Consider the following 15,756-nt stretch of genomic DNA (forward strand, 5'->3'; position numbering starts at 1 on the left):
ATGGCATAAACAGTGACCAACACAGCAGCAGTGAGACCTTCCAGACTAAGGTCTCTAAGAACCATGTTTCACTGAGATGAAGCACGGCTTCTTGGTAGACTGGTTGATTCCAAGTCTGAGCCAGGAAAAGAACAAGAAGAGCCAACAATATTTTGTCATTCTGGAAGACAAGAAAGCTCTCAAGGGCTGAGTCTGTCCCAAGGACCTGAGAGACAGCCTGAAGAGGTTTCCAGTGGTCAGAGAGATGGGGTAATTGGAGCAATGAAAATATTAATAACCGTAATGGACTGAAAGGAGCTCAGGTGGTGCGGTGCCTAAGGCATTTGGCTGCTAACCAGAAGGTGGGCAGTTCAAACTACCAGCTGCTCTAACGAAAAAAGACAGGGCAATCTACTTCCTTAAAGATTTACAGCCTCGGCAACCCAGTGGGGGTTACAATGAGTCGGAATTGACTTGATGGCAGTGGGGTTTTGGGATAGATTCATACCCATCCAGTATGCTGAAATTCCTTAGTTCGTAATGATATTTTAAAAAACAAAAGCTCATTGGTTACCACTGGAAAATGCTAAGAAATTCTCTCATTATTCTGAAAACGACATAATAAAAGGTAATAAATTGTTTGAGAGCAGCTTAAGGAAGATGCAAGCCAGATAAAAGCCCTCCTCCAACAAGGCAGTGGGGGAGGCGCTGGAGCCAGCCTGTGTCCCCTGGGGCCCACGGACAGGGCACCCAGGAGCCTGGGATACTCTGATGGGAACCCTGGCGCTTGCTCTTGGCGCTGGCTCCCCTTCCCTCTGGACTAGTCCCGTCTCTAAACCCAGATGGAAAGAAACAACAAGCAAAGGGGCAACGATGCTGGGCCCGGGTGGGCAGGGAAAGGGCACTGTCAGGAGAGAGAGGAGTGGGCTGACAGTGCCCAGGAGCTGGGGCCTGAGGAAGGCCGGTGATTGGAAGCCGGGGCCTGAGAGGGGCTCGGTGATCGGGAGCCAGGGCCTGTGTGAGGCCCGGTCCCCGGGAGCTGGGCCCCGAGTCCTGCCCCAGCTTGCCGGGTGTGGTTCTCTGTGCCATCAGAGGTGAGAGAATTGAATAGCTCTCTCCTTGGCCAGCCCACGGTGCTGAGGGCCTGGAGACTGTTCTAGAAACCCCCCTGGGCTATAGTCCTGAGATGGAGAATCACACCCACCACGTGAAAGCAGTTGGCCTGGGACACCAGGCAGAAAAAACCTTGTTCACTTGCTGCAGTGAACAAAGGCCAAGAGCCAGCCCCCAGGTGCGCCGGGGGCTCGGGTGGAAAATGGGGGAGTCAGTCCCCAGGTGGGCCGGGGCTCGGGTGGAACATGGGGGAGCCAGCCTCCAGGTGGGCTGGGGGCTCGGGAGGAACATGGGGGAATCAGTCCCCAGGTAGGCTGGGGCTCGGGCAAGACACAGGGGAGCCAGCCTCCAGGTGGGCCGGGGCTCGGGTGGAACATGGGGGAGCCAGCCCCCAGGTGGGCCGGGGGCTTGGGTGGGACATGGGGGAATCAGTCCCCAGGTGGGCCGGGGCTTGGGCAAGACACAGGGGAGTCAGCCTCCAGGTGGGCCGGGGCTCGGGTGGAACATGGGGGAGCCAGCCCCCAGGTGGGCCGGGGCTCGGGTGGGACATGAGGGAGCCAGCCCCCAGGTGGGCCGGGGCTCGGGTGGGATATGAGGGAGCCAGCCCCCAGGTGGGCCGGGGCTCGGGTGGAACATGTGGGAGTCAGCCCCCAGGTGGGCCGGGTCTCGGGTGGAACATGTGGGAGTCAGCCCCCAGGTGGGCCGGGGCTCGGAGTGGAACATGGGGGAGTCAGTCTCCAGGTGGGCCGGGGCTCGGGCAAGACACAGGGGAGTCAGTCCCCAGGTGCGCCGGGGGCTCGGGTGGAACACGCGGGAGCCAGCCCCCAGGTGGGCCGGGCTTGCGCAGGACACAGGATAGGGGACATAGGCTGGCCTTGGTGGCGGGCAGCCTCAGCAGGGTCAGGAGACAGACAGGGCAGGTGTGGTATGTGCTGCATGCTGACTGGGGCCACAGTGGGCAGCGCCAGGTGAGCCTCAAACATTTGCCTGAGGCCGCTCGCCGTGGGTGTGCCCCGTGCCTGGCCCGGCACAAACCCCATCTCATCTAATCCACATGAGAGATGAGGGGGCTCCATGGCAGGCACTCAGAACCCTGTGAAGACTGCACAGCTAACGAGGCTGCCCTCCTTGAGGGGGGCCAGCACCCCTGAGACACATTTTCTCTGCAGAGGGGGACACTAGGTGGGCCCTCAGAGACCAGCCTGGGAAGAATCACTGCTGGTGCAGAATGCCGGGGGAGGCCTCCGGTGAGTGGTGGAGGGGACGCCTGGGCCGGGGACACGGGGACCACAGAGGGTGTCCCGCATACCCCACAGGGGATGGGAGCCGCCTGCTCACTGGGCTGGGGTGTGTTCCCGGCCCGTACCACAGTGCTGTGAGGGGAGGGAGGCGGCAGGTGCCAGTGCCCGGCCTTACCTTGTCATACCTGAGGGCCTGCACGATCTGTGGGATATAGAACAGGATGGCGTCCTGCAGGTGAGGAGGGCAGCGGCGTGAGCGCTCAATTCCACATGCTGAGAGCCACCCTGCTGGAGGGCCCCAGGGGCCCACCCCAAATGCCACTGTCCCCGCTCTGCTCAGCCTCCCGCCAATGTGGTTAGAGCCCCAGGGCAGTACGGGAGTGGGAGACAGCCCAGGCTGGCAGTGAGCCCCCAGTGTCTAGAGACATCGGAAGAGCTGAGGAACAAGGCTCGCAGCCCGCAGGGAGCACCGAGGGTGACAATGGAGTCTGTGTTTGGGCAGCAGGTCAGACTTAGACCCCTGCTGTGCTCCTCAGTGGGGTGTGCGTGTGCGCGTGTGCGCGTGTACACGAATTAACTGTCCCAATATAAGATGCTTGCCACATCTAGGCCCAGTGTAGCTGTGCGTCCTTAACTCTAACACCTCTACAAGGTCAACACACAGACGCACCTACTGGACATGCGTGTGTTAGAAAGGGACGTGTGGCCTATAGTCACCTGAAGGCAGGGCTGACATCTGGTCAGGCTAGCAGCCCTGGGTCAGGAGGGGACCTTGAATTCACTCTCCACCCTGCCCCGCCCCACACGTAGCACCCCAGGGTGGAGCTCACCGGTGGGAATGACCGCAGGACCTTGACCCCGTACTGGGCCGTGAGCGGGTGCGGTGGGTACTGGCTGGAGAAGTAGGAGAGGCCGGTGGGCGGGTCCGTGGGCGCCCAGCAGAGCACGTGGCTGAGCTCGGGTGCGTCGGCATCAATGGTATGCCAGGTGACCAGGAACTGGGGCAGAGCGGGGAGATGGCTGAGCGAGGGTGAACAGGCCAGGCTGCACGCAGCACCGTGGACACAGGCAGGTGCAGGGTGCACGGGCGTGTGCCAGGCGTGTTCGTGAAGCATTTAAGCTTCACAAAGCTTCTCACAGGTTATGTAACGCCGTGACGGGTCCTGTGTGGTGTGGGTGCTGGGGGCCCTACCATCGGCCTTTAAAACACTGGAAGCACGACCTCACAGTGTCAGTGGGGCTTCTAGACTGAGGCTGGGGAGACAGGCCCAGTGATGGACTTCCAAACCGAGCCGAGGGAAGCCCTGCAGGTGGGACGGACACACGCCTCGTCCTGGGAGCAGACATGGGAGTCAGAGGAAGAGGACGTGGCCTCCCAGGGCGGCACCCTTCCGTCCCGGGTCGTCCTGTCTTGCAGCACTGTGTGCAGCTCATTAGTGTCCCCGGGCCCCACAGCAGCACACAGTACCTTGATAGCTTCTGGGACGTCACTCACAGCTCCCGGGTCCAAGCGTACCAGGCGGGTCACCTCATTACCAATGGCCTCTGTGTTCTTAAACCTGTGGAGACACACAGTGGGTGACACACATTGGGTGGTGCACAGCAGAAGGGTGGTGCATGGTGGGTGGGTGACGCGGTGAGTGGGCAGCACACAGTGGGTGACAAGTAGCAGGTGGGTGGTGCACAGCGGGTGGGTGACGCACAGCGGGTGGGTGGTGTACAGCGGATGGGTGACGTGCAGCGGGTGGGTGATGCACAGCGGGTGGGTGGTGCATAGCAGGTGGGTGGTGTACAGTGGATGGGTGACGCACAGTGGGTGACACGTAGCAGGTAGGTGGTGCACAGCGGGTGGGTGACGCACAGCGGGTGGGTGGTGCATAGCAAGTAGGTAGTACACAGTGGGTGGGTGACGTGTAGCAGGTGGGTGGTGCACAGCGGGTGGGTGACACATAGCAGGTAGGTGGTGCACAGAGGGTGGGTTGCGCACAGCGGGTGGGTGACGCGCAGCGGGTAGGTGGCGCGCAGCGGGTGGGTGGTGCACAGCGGGTGGGTGATGCACAGTGGGTGGTGACACGTAGCAGGTAGGTGGCGTGCAGCGGGTGGGTGGCACGCAGTGGGTGGGTGGCGCACAGTTGGTGAGTGACACATTGGGTGGGTGAGGGACCTTGCTGCAGACTCGGGCACTCGACCTCCAAAGAGGAGGGGGCAAGGCCAGCCCACAGCTGGAGGGATTCAGGCTGGTGTCATGCCTCCTTTCTGTGCTCTACAATCAGTGGACTGGAGGTCCGAACGTGAGTGTAAAGTGCACATTGTTGTGCTACAGGGACGCTGGCAACGCCTCCAGCAGGGACTCCCTGACTCAGCGCTCCAAGGGAGGTGTCCCTTCTCTGTCATGATACTGTCCCCCTCCTCTGGCCCTGCAAGCAGCCCCTTGATGCTGGCTCTCCTGGGAGAGGGTAGTAGGCAGGGGCGTTTTCAGGGCAGGGTCTGCCCCCAGGAAATCATGCAGGAGCACCTGGCAGGAGGCAGCAGGGCCAGAGGTGGGACCTGCTGCTGGATGCCAGCGAATTGGGGCTCAGCCTGAGAAACACTGGCCCTGAAGCATGTATGGGGGCTGGGGGACTATCTGCATGTGTGTGTGTGCGTCTAGAGCCCCTTTCCACACCCATCAGTCTGAGGCCTCTGTCCCGAGAACCCACTGCAGGAGAGGTCACGGTGCTGCCAGCCAGAGCAGGCCTTCCTCCCAGTACCTGTCACTGACAGTTGGCACCAGGTCAAAGCCAGGCCCACCTTCTGGGGAGCGACCCCCCCATGTGCCCTGGCCTGTGAACGAGACGGAGGCCCTGGTCCTCCCTGACACGCCTTCCTGGAGCTCGGGCTTGGAGTGTAAAGCCATCATGGAGCCACAGTGTCCTGCTGGGTCGACGCTTCAGGGCGGAGCCCTGGCCCTTGACAGTGCTCTCTGGCAGCGCTGGCCTTGTGCTGTGGCAGGTGAGGCCCTCGCTGGGCAGGTGTGATGTGGGGCCCACCTGGCTGGCAGCTGCACGGCCAGGTACGGGGAGATGCTCCAGGCGAGGTTCACGTTGTCTTTCCACTGCTTCTCACTGAGGCTTATGTACTTGGACCGCCAGTTGGCCACACTGTTCTCCCCGGCCTGGTCCAGCTCCAGCTCTGGGGCCGACAGGGGGTTGTACCATGTGATGAGGCGCTCGATCTCGGTGGCCTGGGGAGATCACAGAGTGCTTGACACGCCTGCCTCGCGGCTGGGCGCCAGTCCCTGGGCACGGTGTCGGTACTCAGGCCCAGGACTCACCAGCAAGGACAGCAGCAGGGTCCTGCGCTTCATGTAGTACTTGTGCAGCTGGGAGCCCCGGTTGGTCTTCTTTGACATCCCTTGGGGGAAAAGGAGAGCAGAGGTGGCCTCCTCAGAGCCTCCTGCCCACCCTGAGCTTCTAGAATTCCCAAGTAGCTGCCCATTAGCACACTCTGTGTCCCGCTTGTCCCAACAGGCACCAATCGGGCTGCCTGGATGGTAACTCAGATGCAGTGCACCCAACGCGCCAGCCAAGTACGCACTGACCTGACTTCTTAGAGATGGTGGACATGCCGCTGGACAGTGGGTAGGTGTTGATCCAGCCTTGCGTGGCCTGCTGCCGTGAGCCAACTGTAATGTCCAAGTTACTCCGCGTGTCTTGGTTATCTGTGACAAAGACATCGTTGATGTTACAGCGAGCGGTTCAAGAAAGAATGTCACAAAAGTGACCTGGGCTTACCAGTGTACCATGGGAACCTCAGCTTACATGATCGCGCAACTAGAACCAGATGGTGCCCAGCTGCCACCGCCAGCTGCTCAGAAATGGATCAAAATAAGAGATTCCGGATGGAGTTGGAGAACAATGTGGAACAAAACTGAAAGTCATAAAAAAGACCAGCTTTGCTGGTTGGATAGAGCCTGGTGAAACCCCTAAGACTATGGCACCTAATCACCCTTCAGGCCTGGAACTGAACGCACGCCTGTGGCTTCCAGCACCAATAGACAGGCAAACGGGGTGAACATTGACATCAGGTAGATACACTCCTTGGAGAGATCAATCGTGGGAGAACAGAAGGGCAGTGTTTACACAAGGAAACAGCTCGGGGATGGAGTGCATGGGAGGGAAGGACACGGAAGGGGTAACTACGGGGAGGAAGTGGGAAGAGAGCTGTTACACTGTGGGGAATTGAACTCAGTGTCATGAAACAAAATGGTATTAACTGCTGTATGGAAAATGAATTTGCTCTGTCAACTTTCACCCAAATCCCACACTCTCACACTCACACACACACACACACACAAGTGACCTGGGTTTTGCTCAGCGACCGGGTGGTCAGTAGGAGGCCAGGCCTGTTCCGGAGCACTGGACTCAGGCAGAAGGCTGGCTTGCTTTTCTATTTTTTTTTTTGAATAGCGATTTGAGTCTAAGTTTGCAGAGCACATTGGTTTTCCACTCCACAGCTCCTACACATTTGCCTGGTGACAGTGACTGCATCCCCACCAGGTGACAGCTCCCTTCCACTTCCTCCCGCCCTCCATTCCCCTTCGTCCTTCCTTCCCGTCCCTTCCTGCCTCCTGGGCTTCCTCTCTGGGCACGTGCTGCCCTCTGGGTCTCGGAGGGTTGGTTGTTCTAAGGGATGTGGACCTCCCTGGGGTTAATGCTCACCTCATAGCGCTGTCCATTGTTTGGCTGAAAGCTGAGCCGTGGGGCTGGGTTCTGTTCCAGGCTTCAAGGGTGACTAAAGGCCACAGTTTTAGGGGCTCCCCAAGCCTCTATCACAACAGTAAGCCTGGTCTTTTTTTTTTTTTTTAATGATTTTGAGTTTTGTTCCACATTTTTCTCCCATTCTGTCCAGGCCCTTGCCCTGTGGTCCCTGAAGCTGGGCACCATCCAGTTCCTCTCACAGGCAGAGGGCTTTTGACAGACTGCGTGGAAATGGCTGCAGTGGAGAACACGCAGGTGCTGACAACTCGGCGAATAAACCCCAGGGGCAGTGGGCTCTCGAGACGGCCAAGAAGGTCTCTGTTCTAACCATTCTGGATGGAAAATACTCTAAATGTACTACATTCCTTCCTGCCTTTGAAGTAAAATAGAACAAAGAAAAATGGTCCCTTTCTTGATAAATTACAGTCTGTATCTGATCAGGGAGTTCTGGAGGCACTGTGGGGAAGGCATTTGGCTGCTAACCAGAAGGTTGGTGGTTCAAACCCACCAGCTGCTCCAAGGGAAGAAAATGAGGCACTCTATTTCCATTAAGACTGACAGCCTTGGAGACCCTGTGGGGCAGTTCCACTCTGTCCTCTAGGGGCGCTGTGGGTTGGAATCACCTCCATGGCAGTGGGTTTGGCTGTTTTGGATCCAATCAACATTCTGCCGTCCTTTCACACGGTTAGAACGTGGGCCCTACAGGTCACGGCAGGGTGCTTTACCACGTTTGGGAAGCTGACTTGTCTGCTTGGTAACACCCTTCCTCCTCCTGGGAGTGAGGTGGTTGGCTGTGGGTCGGCCCGTGGAAACCAGCTGTAACTGTGCTTTGTTGGGGACCCAACTTGTCTGTTAGTGTGCTGTCCTACGGTGGCCTGAGTGTCACTGTCAGGCTGGAGGTTATGCCAGCAGTATTTCAAACACCAGCAGGGTTACCCGTGGTGGGCAGGCTTCAGTGGAGCTTCCAGACTGACACAGACTCAGAAGGAAGAGGCCATCCACCTCTCAAAGAATTAGCCAGTGAAAACCTTACGAATAGCAGTGAAACACTGTCTGGTATAGTATTATCGGAAAACGTTATGAATAGCCTTGAAACACTGTGTGATACAGTGCCGGAACATGAGCCCCTCAGGTCAGAAGACTCAAGATACAACTGGAGAAGTGCTGCCTCCTCAGAGTAGAGCCAACCTTAATGAAGTGGATGGAGTAAAGCTTTTGGGATCTCTATTGGCTGATGTGGCACAACTCAAAATGGGGAGAAATAGCAGCAAACATCCATTAATAATCGGAACTATGGCATGTATGAAGTATGAATCTAAGAAAACTGGAAGTTGTCAAAAATGAAATGAAACACATAAAAATTGATATCCTAGGCATTAGTGAGCTGAAATGGACTGGTTTTGGCCATTATGAATCAGACAACCATACCATATGATCTACTATGCCAGGAATGACAAATCGAAGAGGAATGGCAAGGCATTCATCATCACAAAAAATGTTTCAAGATCTATCCTGAAGCACAATGCTGTCAGTGATAGGATAATATCCATACACCTACAAGGAAGACTGTTAATACTACCATTGTTCAAATCTATGCACCAACCACCAAAGCCAAAGATGAGGAAATTGAGGATTTCCATCAACTTCTGCAGTCTGAAATTGACCGAACATGCAATCAAGATGTGTTGATTATCACTGGTGATTGGAATGCAAAAGTCAGAAACAAAGAAGAATCACCAGTGTTGGAATATATGGCCTTGGTGAAAGAAATGACGCCAAAGACCACAGGATAGAATTTTCCAAGACCAACGACTTATTCACTGAAAACACCTTTTTTCAACAACATAAATGGTAACTATACACATGGACTTCACCAGATGGAATACACAGGAATCAGATTGACTACATCTGTGGAAAGAGGCAATGGAGAAGCTCAATATCTTCAGTCAAAGCAAAGCCAGGAGCTGATTGTGGAACAGACCCTCAACAGTAAGTTCATGCTGAAGCTGAAGACAATTGAAACAAGTCCATGAAAGCCAAAATAGACCTTGATTCTCTCTCTCCTGAATTTAGAGACCATCCAACATATAGATAGATATGATATACAGAATAGATATGATGCACTGAACAATGACTGAAAACCAGAGGAATTGTGGGATGACATCAAGAACACCATCCATGAAGAAAGCAAAGGTCATTAAAAACACAGGAAAGGAAGACCAAAATGGATGTCAGAAGAGACTCTGAAACTTGCCCTTGAGCGGAGAGTAGCTAAAGCAAATGGAAGAAATGACAAGATAAAAGAGCCGAACAGAAGATTTCAAAGAGCAGCTCGAGAAGACAAAGTCAATTATTATAATGAAATGTGCAAAGACCTGGAGTAAGAAAAACAAAGAGGAAGAACATTTCTTAAGCCGAAAGAACTAAAGAAAAAATTCAAGCATCGAGTTGCAATATTGAAAGATTCTATGGGCAAAATATTGAATGATGCAGAAGCATCAAAGCTGCACCTAAAGAACTGGCAAAAAACGAGGCTCCAGTAACTGACAGGATAGCCACTGAGATGTTTCAACAAACAGATGCTATGCTGGAGGCACTCACTCGTCTATGCCAAGAAATTTGGAAGACAGGTATGTATGTGGCCAACTGACTGAAGAGACCCGTATTTGTACCCATCCGGAGAAAGGTGATCCAACAGAATAGGGAAATTATTGAACAATATCATTAGTATCACACACAAGTAAAAAATTGCTGAAGATAATTCAAAAAAGGGTTGCAGCAGTATACTGACAGGGAACTACCAGAAATTAAAGCTGGATTCAGAAGAGGATGTGGAATGAGGGCTATCATTGCTGATGTCAGATGACAGCGAAGAAAACCAGAAAGATGTTTACTTGTGTTTTATTCACTATGAAAGGCATTTGAACTGTGTGGATCATAACAAATTGTGGATAACATAGAGAAGAATAAGAATCCCAGAACACTTAATTGTACTCATGAGGAACTTGTACGTAGACCGAGAAGCTGTCATTAGGGGACACTGAAAAGTTTTAAATCAGGGAAGATGTGCATATGTTGTATCATTTCGTCATACTTATCCAATCTGTACGCTGAGCAAATATGCAACAAACTGGACTATACGAAGAAGAATGTGGCATCAGGATTGCAGGAAGACTCATTAACGACCGGAGATAATGCAGATGACACAGCCTTCCTTGCTGAAAATAAGGATGACCTGAAGCACTTACTGATGAAGACTGAAGACTATATAGTCTGCAGTATGGATTACACCTCAACATAAAGAAAACAAAAATCCTCACAACTGGGCCAAGAAGCAGCATCATGATAAATGGAGAAAAGACTGAAGTTGTCAAGGATTTCATTTTACTAGGACCCACAACCAAGACCCATGGAAGCAGCAGTCAGGACATCGGACATCGAACGCACTGGGCAAATCTGCTGCAAAAGGCCTCTTTAAAGTGTTAAAAAGCAAAGATGTCACTTTGAAGATTAAGGTGCACCTGACTCAAACCATGGTATTTTCAATTGCCTCAGGCATATGAGAGCTGTCTAATAAACAAGGAAAAGTGAAAAAGAATCGATGCATTTGAATTGTGGTGGTGGCAAAGAATGCTGAAAATACCATGCGCCTCCAGAAGAAATAACAAGTCTGTTTTGGAAGAAGTACAGCCTTGGAGGTGAGAATGGCCAGACTTCGTCACTTGCACTTTAGTTATGTCAAAAAGGACCTTCCCTGGAGAAGGATGTCATGCTTGACAAAGTGGAGGGTCAGCAAAAAAGGGAGAAGGCCCTCATGAGATGGACTGACACAGCGGCTGCAACGATGGGCTCAGGTACAGCAGGATTGTCAGGCTGGTGCGGGACCAGCAGGGTTGCTTCCTGTTGTACACGGGGTCATTATGAGTCGGGGCCAACTCGACGGCACCTAATTGCAACAACATGCTGGGGGACACATTGGTGGTTCGGTGGTGGAATTCCTGCTTCCTAGGTCGGTGACCTAGATTTGAGTCCTGACCAATGCGCGCTGTGCACGCCCACCACCTGTCTGTCAGTGGAGGGCTACGTGTTGCTGGGAGGCTGAAAAGCTTCCAGACGAAGCCTGGTGCTCTACTTTCAGAAATCAGGGAACGCACACTGTGTGAAGCACAGTGGCCCGACTGGCAGCTGATCCGGGCGGACGCAGGGCCCGGCAGTGTGCCCTTCCCGTGCGGGGTCACTGGGAGTCGGGGCGAGCCCAGCGGCAGCTGCACCACCACCAAGGCTGCACGTGCTCAGATCAAGAACCTTCTTCTGGAGATGCCGCCGCTCTGGTGGCTCACACCGCAGTGTGTCTCCTGGTGTCCCCGCTGCCACCCGTCCTGGCCAGCTCCTTGTCGCCTGCTGAGGCTTGCGCCCATGCTGTCTCTTCCAGAGAGCCGTCTGTGAACACTGCCTGGGCCTGGCCCCCATGGTTCCCTCACGCTGGCATGCATCTGTCAAGGGGGCTGTTTGCTGACGTGACAGTGAAGGCTTCTTCTCTAGCACCTAGCTCGACACCTGGTCTGTTCAACACGTGGGGGGTGCGCGGGGGTGCTTTCGCAGGCCGCCAGCCTCACTCAGGGCTCTCAGCTTGGGCTCAGGCGGTGGCACCAGGACCCGGAATCCAGAGGAGTGGTAGCACCCCAGTGTGGTTGGAGTCAGCAGCTACCTGGACCCCACTTGCTCTTCTGCCCGGCTCCCTGGGACCCACCTCCCACGTCCACCCTGCATGCCCTGCCCTGGGGCAGGCTGCCTGCTGAGCACTGCACTCACCTGGTGGGACCAGCTGGCTGGCAGTGAGGTACTTCTTATCTGAGAACATGGCCATCCAGAACTTAATCATGATGCTGATGTCTTCTCGAAGTCTCTTCTCCCCTTGGGTCGGGAACTTGGGGGGACAGCTGAAAACGGGCACAGGGGAAACCAGTGAACGTCTGGCATTGGACTAGACACTGCTGTGTGCCGAGTGGTGGGAGGTCTGCGAGTGAATGACGGAGGTGAGCCCGAGCTGCTCCCAGCCACAGTGACCACCACGGTCCGCCCAGGAACATGCTGGGACTTCCAGAGCTTTCTGGGTGTCACCTTCGACACCGTCCCTGGCAGGGCCAGCTGCGCTCTGCTGAGGGAGGCTGTGGAGGCTGCGTACATGACCATGTGGCTTGCTGTGCACAGCGACAGGGCCAACACCTGCAAAGCCTACGGTCCCAGTGCTGTGTGTACTGTCACTACTGTCAACAGCCAGGCTGAAAGCAATGACATCGCCCCTTACATCAAGTGAACAGGGAGCGGGGTGGGGGATGAGTGCCTGGCATGTGTGCAGAGACAAAGCTCGGTGCTGCTGAGAGGGACCTCAGATGCCATCTGGATGGCCTCCTGTGATTAATCCTGGCAGGGGCAGGGTGGCTGTGGGGGGCGGGCTGTCCCTGCCCAGGGGGATGGGGCGGGGTGGCGGGGCCGGGGCCGGGTTGTCCAGGATGGGCCCGGGACGCCTGCTGGACGGTACCTGAAGTAGTCAAAGGCTGTTGAGTAGATCTTCTCCCGGAGCACATTGCGAATGGTGGCGTTGGGGACCACGTCGGCGTGCAGCAGAGCCAGCCCCAGGGTCAGCAGCCTGCCGCGGGGGGGCGTGTGTGCTGTCAGGCTGGGCTGAGCTCTGCTTGTCCCCCGCCCTCCCACGGGACTGGACCACGGCCCCGAGTCGCCTGCTGCAAGCCTGCGCCTGGGAAACCTCCAGATGCCAGCGCGCTGAAGGCAGGGATGGGGCCTTGCTGGGGGCTCCCACGTTCACGCTCATCTCACCCCGAAATTTCCACAAAGGCCCTTTACAGCCGTCACTTTCGTGTGGGGAAAAATGAACAATTTGTGGGATGCTCTGTGCTGGCCAGAATTGTCCATCTGATAAAGGAACCGCAGACGGCTCCAGGGGGTGCAATGAAGGGGGGCGTTTAATACCAGTGCAGACAACCAAAACCCGCCAGAGGGCCAAGTTTGTGCCAGCACAGCTGGGGAAGGGGCACCGTGGTAGAGGAAGAAATCTCCCCCAAGTAAAGTCCTCTTCAATCCCACCCAAAAGACATTCGGTTCCAGTGGGGCACTGCCAGAGGGAGGGATACACATGGACGGGTCTGGAGGGGCTTGGAGGTGCAGTGAGCCCTGATCACACACCAGCCAAGGAGCCGGAGCCCACAGCTGTACGCCCCTTCGGTCAGTGCTGCTCAGACAGTAGCCCTAGACGGGCCTGGTCTACACGCTGGCCAGTCTCGGGGGACAGCAGGGAGACTGATGGGGAGCACTTGCCCATTTCTGCAGCAACACCATGCCGCCGGGACGGCCAGGGTGGGCCCACCTGGGCTGCATTTCACAAATGCACGGGCCTCCTGCAGCTGCTTTGAGGCGCTGTGTCTGCGGGGACAGCTGGCAGGCTAGGGGACATGGTCTGGAGCCCAGGGCTTGAGGGTGGGAGGAAGCACTGCCGCGGGCAGGAGGGGTGACGTGGGGGAGTGGAGCCCCAGCAGGCTCCTGTGCTCTCCCACCCAGGGATGTCCCCGGGCACGCCAGGTCCCCTTCCTGGCTCACCTGTAGCCACGGCCCCGCCCCCACCCAGCTGGGCTGTCTGACTCGCCCTATCCTGCCTCTGCCTCACTCCTCTGACGTGGTCCCTCCTGCTGAGCCAACTGTAGGCCGCATGTCATCTCCAGGTGGCACTGAGGACGTGTCCTGTGGTCCCAGTACAGTGCCCAGGGCTATGCCAGCCCCTTTCCTAGAATCCCCTGCAAACCACACATGGCCCGTTGGCTCCCTCCATATGGCCTGGAGGGCTGGGCCCAGCTGCCCCGCATACAGGCCCCTGCAGGGAGCCAAGGCAGCACTGGGAGCAGGAACAAGTGAGCAACTGTGGGAAATACTGTCATTGCAGACAGAGCCGCTCCCGACAGCAGCGAGCAGGAGGTCCCCACGGGAAGGGGCTGTGTCACCAGAGAAATGGTGGAGGATGCAGAGACTTGAAGGAGAGGGAGCATCACCCTCGCCAGGCCACAGGGTGGACAGTGAGGGTCGACAGGAGGAGGGGTGGTGGCGAAAGCAGGCCCCGGGCAGGGCAAGGCACAGGCAGGTTCCGGGGGTGGAGAGAAGGTTCCAGAACTGGAGGGCAAGTGCCTGAAGACACATGGCCAGTTCAGGGGGAACATCAGTGACAAGGTGTGTCTGAAGGAGCCTCCCCGCTGGCCTGTGAACCTCCTGCCATCATCGCCCCGTGCCCGCACAGCGTGACACCCACACCAGGGGCCTGGGGCACCGCACCCGGAAGAGGCTCTCACTTGAAGCGCGGCCCGATGGCGGCCACGTGGCGGTTCATGCTGCCCTTGGCCCCGCCGATGCTCAGGGACATGGAGCGCTGCAGCAGGCTGGAGAAGACCTCCACTTGGTCGGAGCTGCAGTACTTGGCAATCTCGAACCGCTGCACCAGGAACTGGAAGGGGGGGCACGTGACAGGCTGCCGTGAGGCCCAGGCCACCTTCAGCGCAGCCCGCTGTGCGGTGCCTGGGGTGAAGGCAAGGGGAGCCCCGGGGAAGGGGGGTGGGCGGGAGCTGCTGAGAGGAGCCTGAGCCAGTTGCCCCTCTTCTCACTAAGACAGCCTCAGGGCCTGGAGACATCCTGCCGCAGGCCACCTAGCCCTGGAGGAATCCTCGCCCACCCCAAACAGAGAGGAGAGGCCCAGCAAAGCCTCAAGGAGGAGCCAGGGCCCGGGCACGTACGTCAATCCAGATGTAGTGGGGCGTCACTTCAGGGGGACAGGGTTTTGGCTGACTTGCTTCTGAGGCGGCCAGAGGGTCTGCTTCCTTTATTTCTGCAGAAAATAGGCCTAACTTCTGCTGCACTGTCATGTGCCAAGCTCCTGCCATCTCCCGCATGAACTGCAAGTACACAGCCCGTGAGCTCCTCCAGGAAGCGGAAAGAGCCAACGTTCTTCAATTACACAAGGAATGTTTCTGTCTGCAACTGCAGCCAAAAGCACGAAGTACCAAGGGATGCACTGAACCAGGAGGGTGAGAGGTTTGTACCCTGAAAACTATGAAACGTTAAAATAAAAAAACGAAGGACAATGTAAACGGAAGGATGTTCTGAGTTCACGGATGAAAGGCTCAGTGCTGTCAAGACTGCAGCATTGCCCCACGCAGTCTGTCTATCGATAGGCTCCTCATCAGCATCCCAATGAAGTTCTCACACATGTGTTTGTATGTGCTGGGAGAATGTCCAGGCATATACTAGAGGTAACAGGGCAAAGTTTGAAAGTTTGGATGACTTCTTGGCTACAGCCTACCGCCCGGAGGGAGCAAGTAGTTGGACCTGTGGATTTGGGACCATGGTCACAGGGGACGTCAAGCTCAACTGGCATAACACACTACACAAAAACTTTGTTCTACATCCTACTTTGATGAGTCGTGACTGGAGTCTGAAAAGCTTGCAAGCGGCCATCTAGAGACAATGGGTCTCTCTTCATCCAGAGCAAAGAAGAATGAAAAAACAAAGATGCATGGCAACAATTACTGCAAGGAACTGGCAGAGCATGCGATCCTCAGCCTATACGACCATGAGACCAGAAGAACTAGATGGTGCCCGGCCACCACTGTCAACCACCAGAGGGG

The 15,756-nt window shown here is 56.0% G+C and overlaps 1 protein-coding gene across 1 annotated transcript in view; it reads right to left on the bottom strand.

The window, feature by feature from the left end:
* The window catches only part of PI4KA (phosphatidylinositol 4-kinase alpha), a 170,336-nt gene that overhangs the window by 14,220 nt on the left and 140,360 nt on the right, over positions 1 to 15,756 (bottom strand). Inside the window, exons 33-43 of the mRNA XM_007955458.1 lie at positions 14,866 to 15,024; positions 14,428 to 14,579; positions 12,615 to 12,722; positions 11,885 to 12,012; positions 5,914 to 6,033; positions 5,647 to 5,726; positions 5,363 to 5,556; positions 3,802 to 3,892; positions 3,164 to 3,331; positions 2,509 to 2,562; positions 2,459 to 2,465 (exon numbers count right to left, since the gene is read on the bottom strand). Of these exons, the coding sequence (XP_007953649.1) occupies positions 2,459 to 2,465; positions 2,509 to 2,562; positions 3,164 to 3,331; positions 3,802 to 3,892; positions 5,363 to 5,556; positions 5,647 to 5,726; positions 5,914 to 6,033; positions 11,885 to 12,012; positions 12,615 to 12,722; positions 14,428 to 14,579; positions 14,866 to 15,024 (1,261 nt within the window). The remainder of the gene's footprint in view (positions 1 to 2,458; positions 2,466 to 2,508; positions 2,563 to 3,163; positions 3,332 to 3,801; positions 3,893 to 5,362; positions 5,557 to 5,646; positions 5,727 to 5,913; positions 6,034 to 11,884; positions 12,013 to 12,614; positions 12,723 to 14,427; positions 14,580 to 14,865; positions 15,025 to 15,756) is intronic.

The sequence above is a fragment of the Orycteropus afer genome, unplaced genomic scaffold (genome assembly GCF_000298275.1).
Source record: "Orycteropus afer afer isolate SDZICR_OR568_19922 unplaced genomic scaffold, OryAfe1.0 scaffold00502, whole genome shotgun sequence".
Classification (NCBI taxonomy): domain Eukaryota; kingdom Metazoa; phylum Chordata; class Mammalia; order Tubulidentata; family Orycteropodidae; genus Orycteropus; species Orycteropus afer.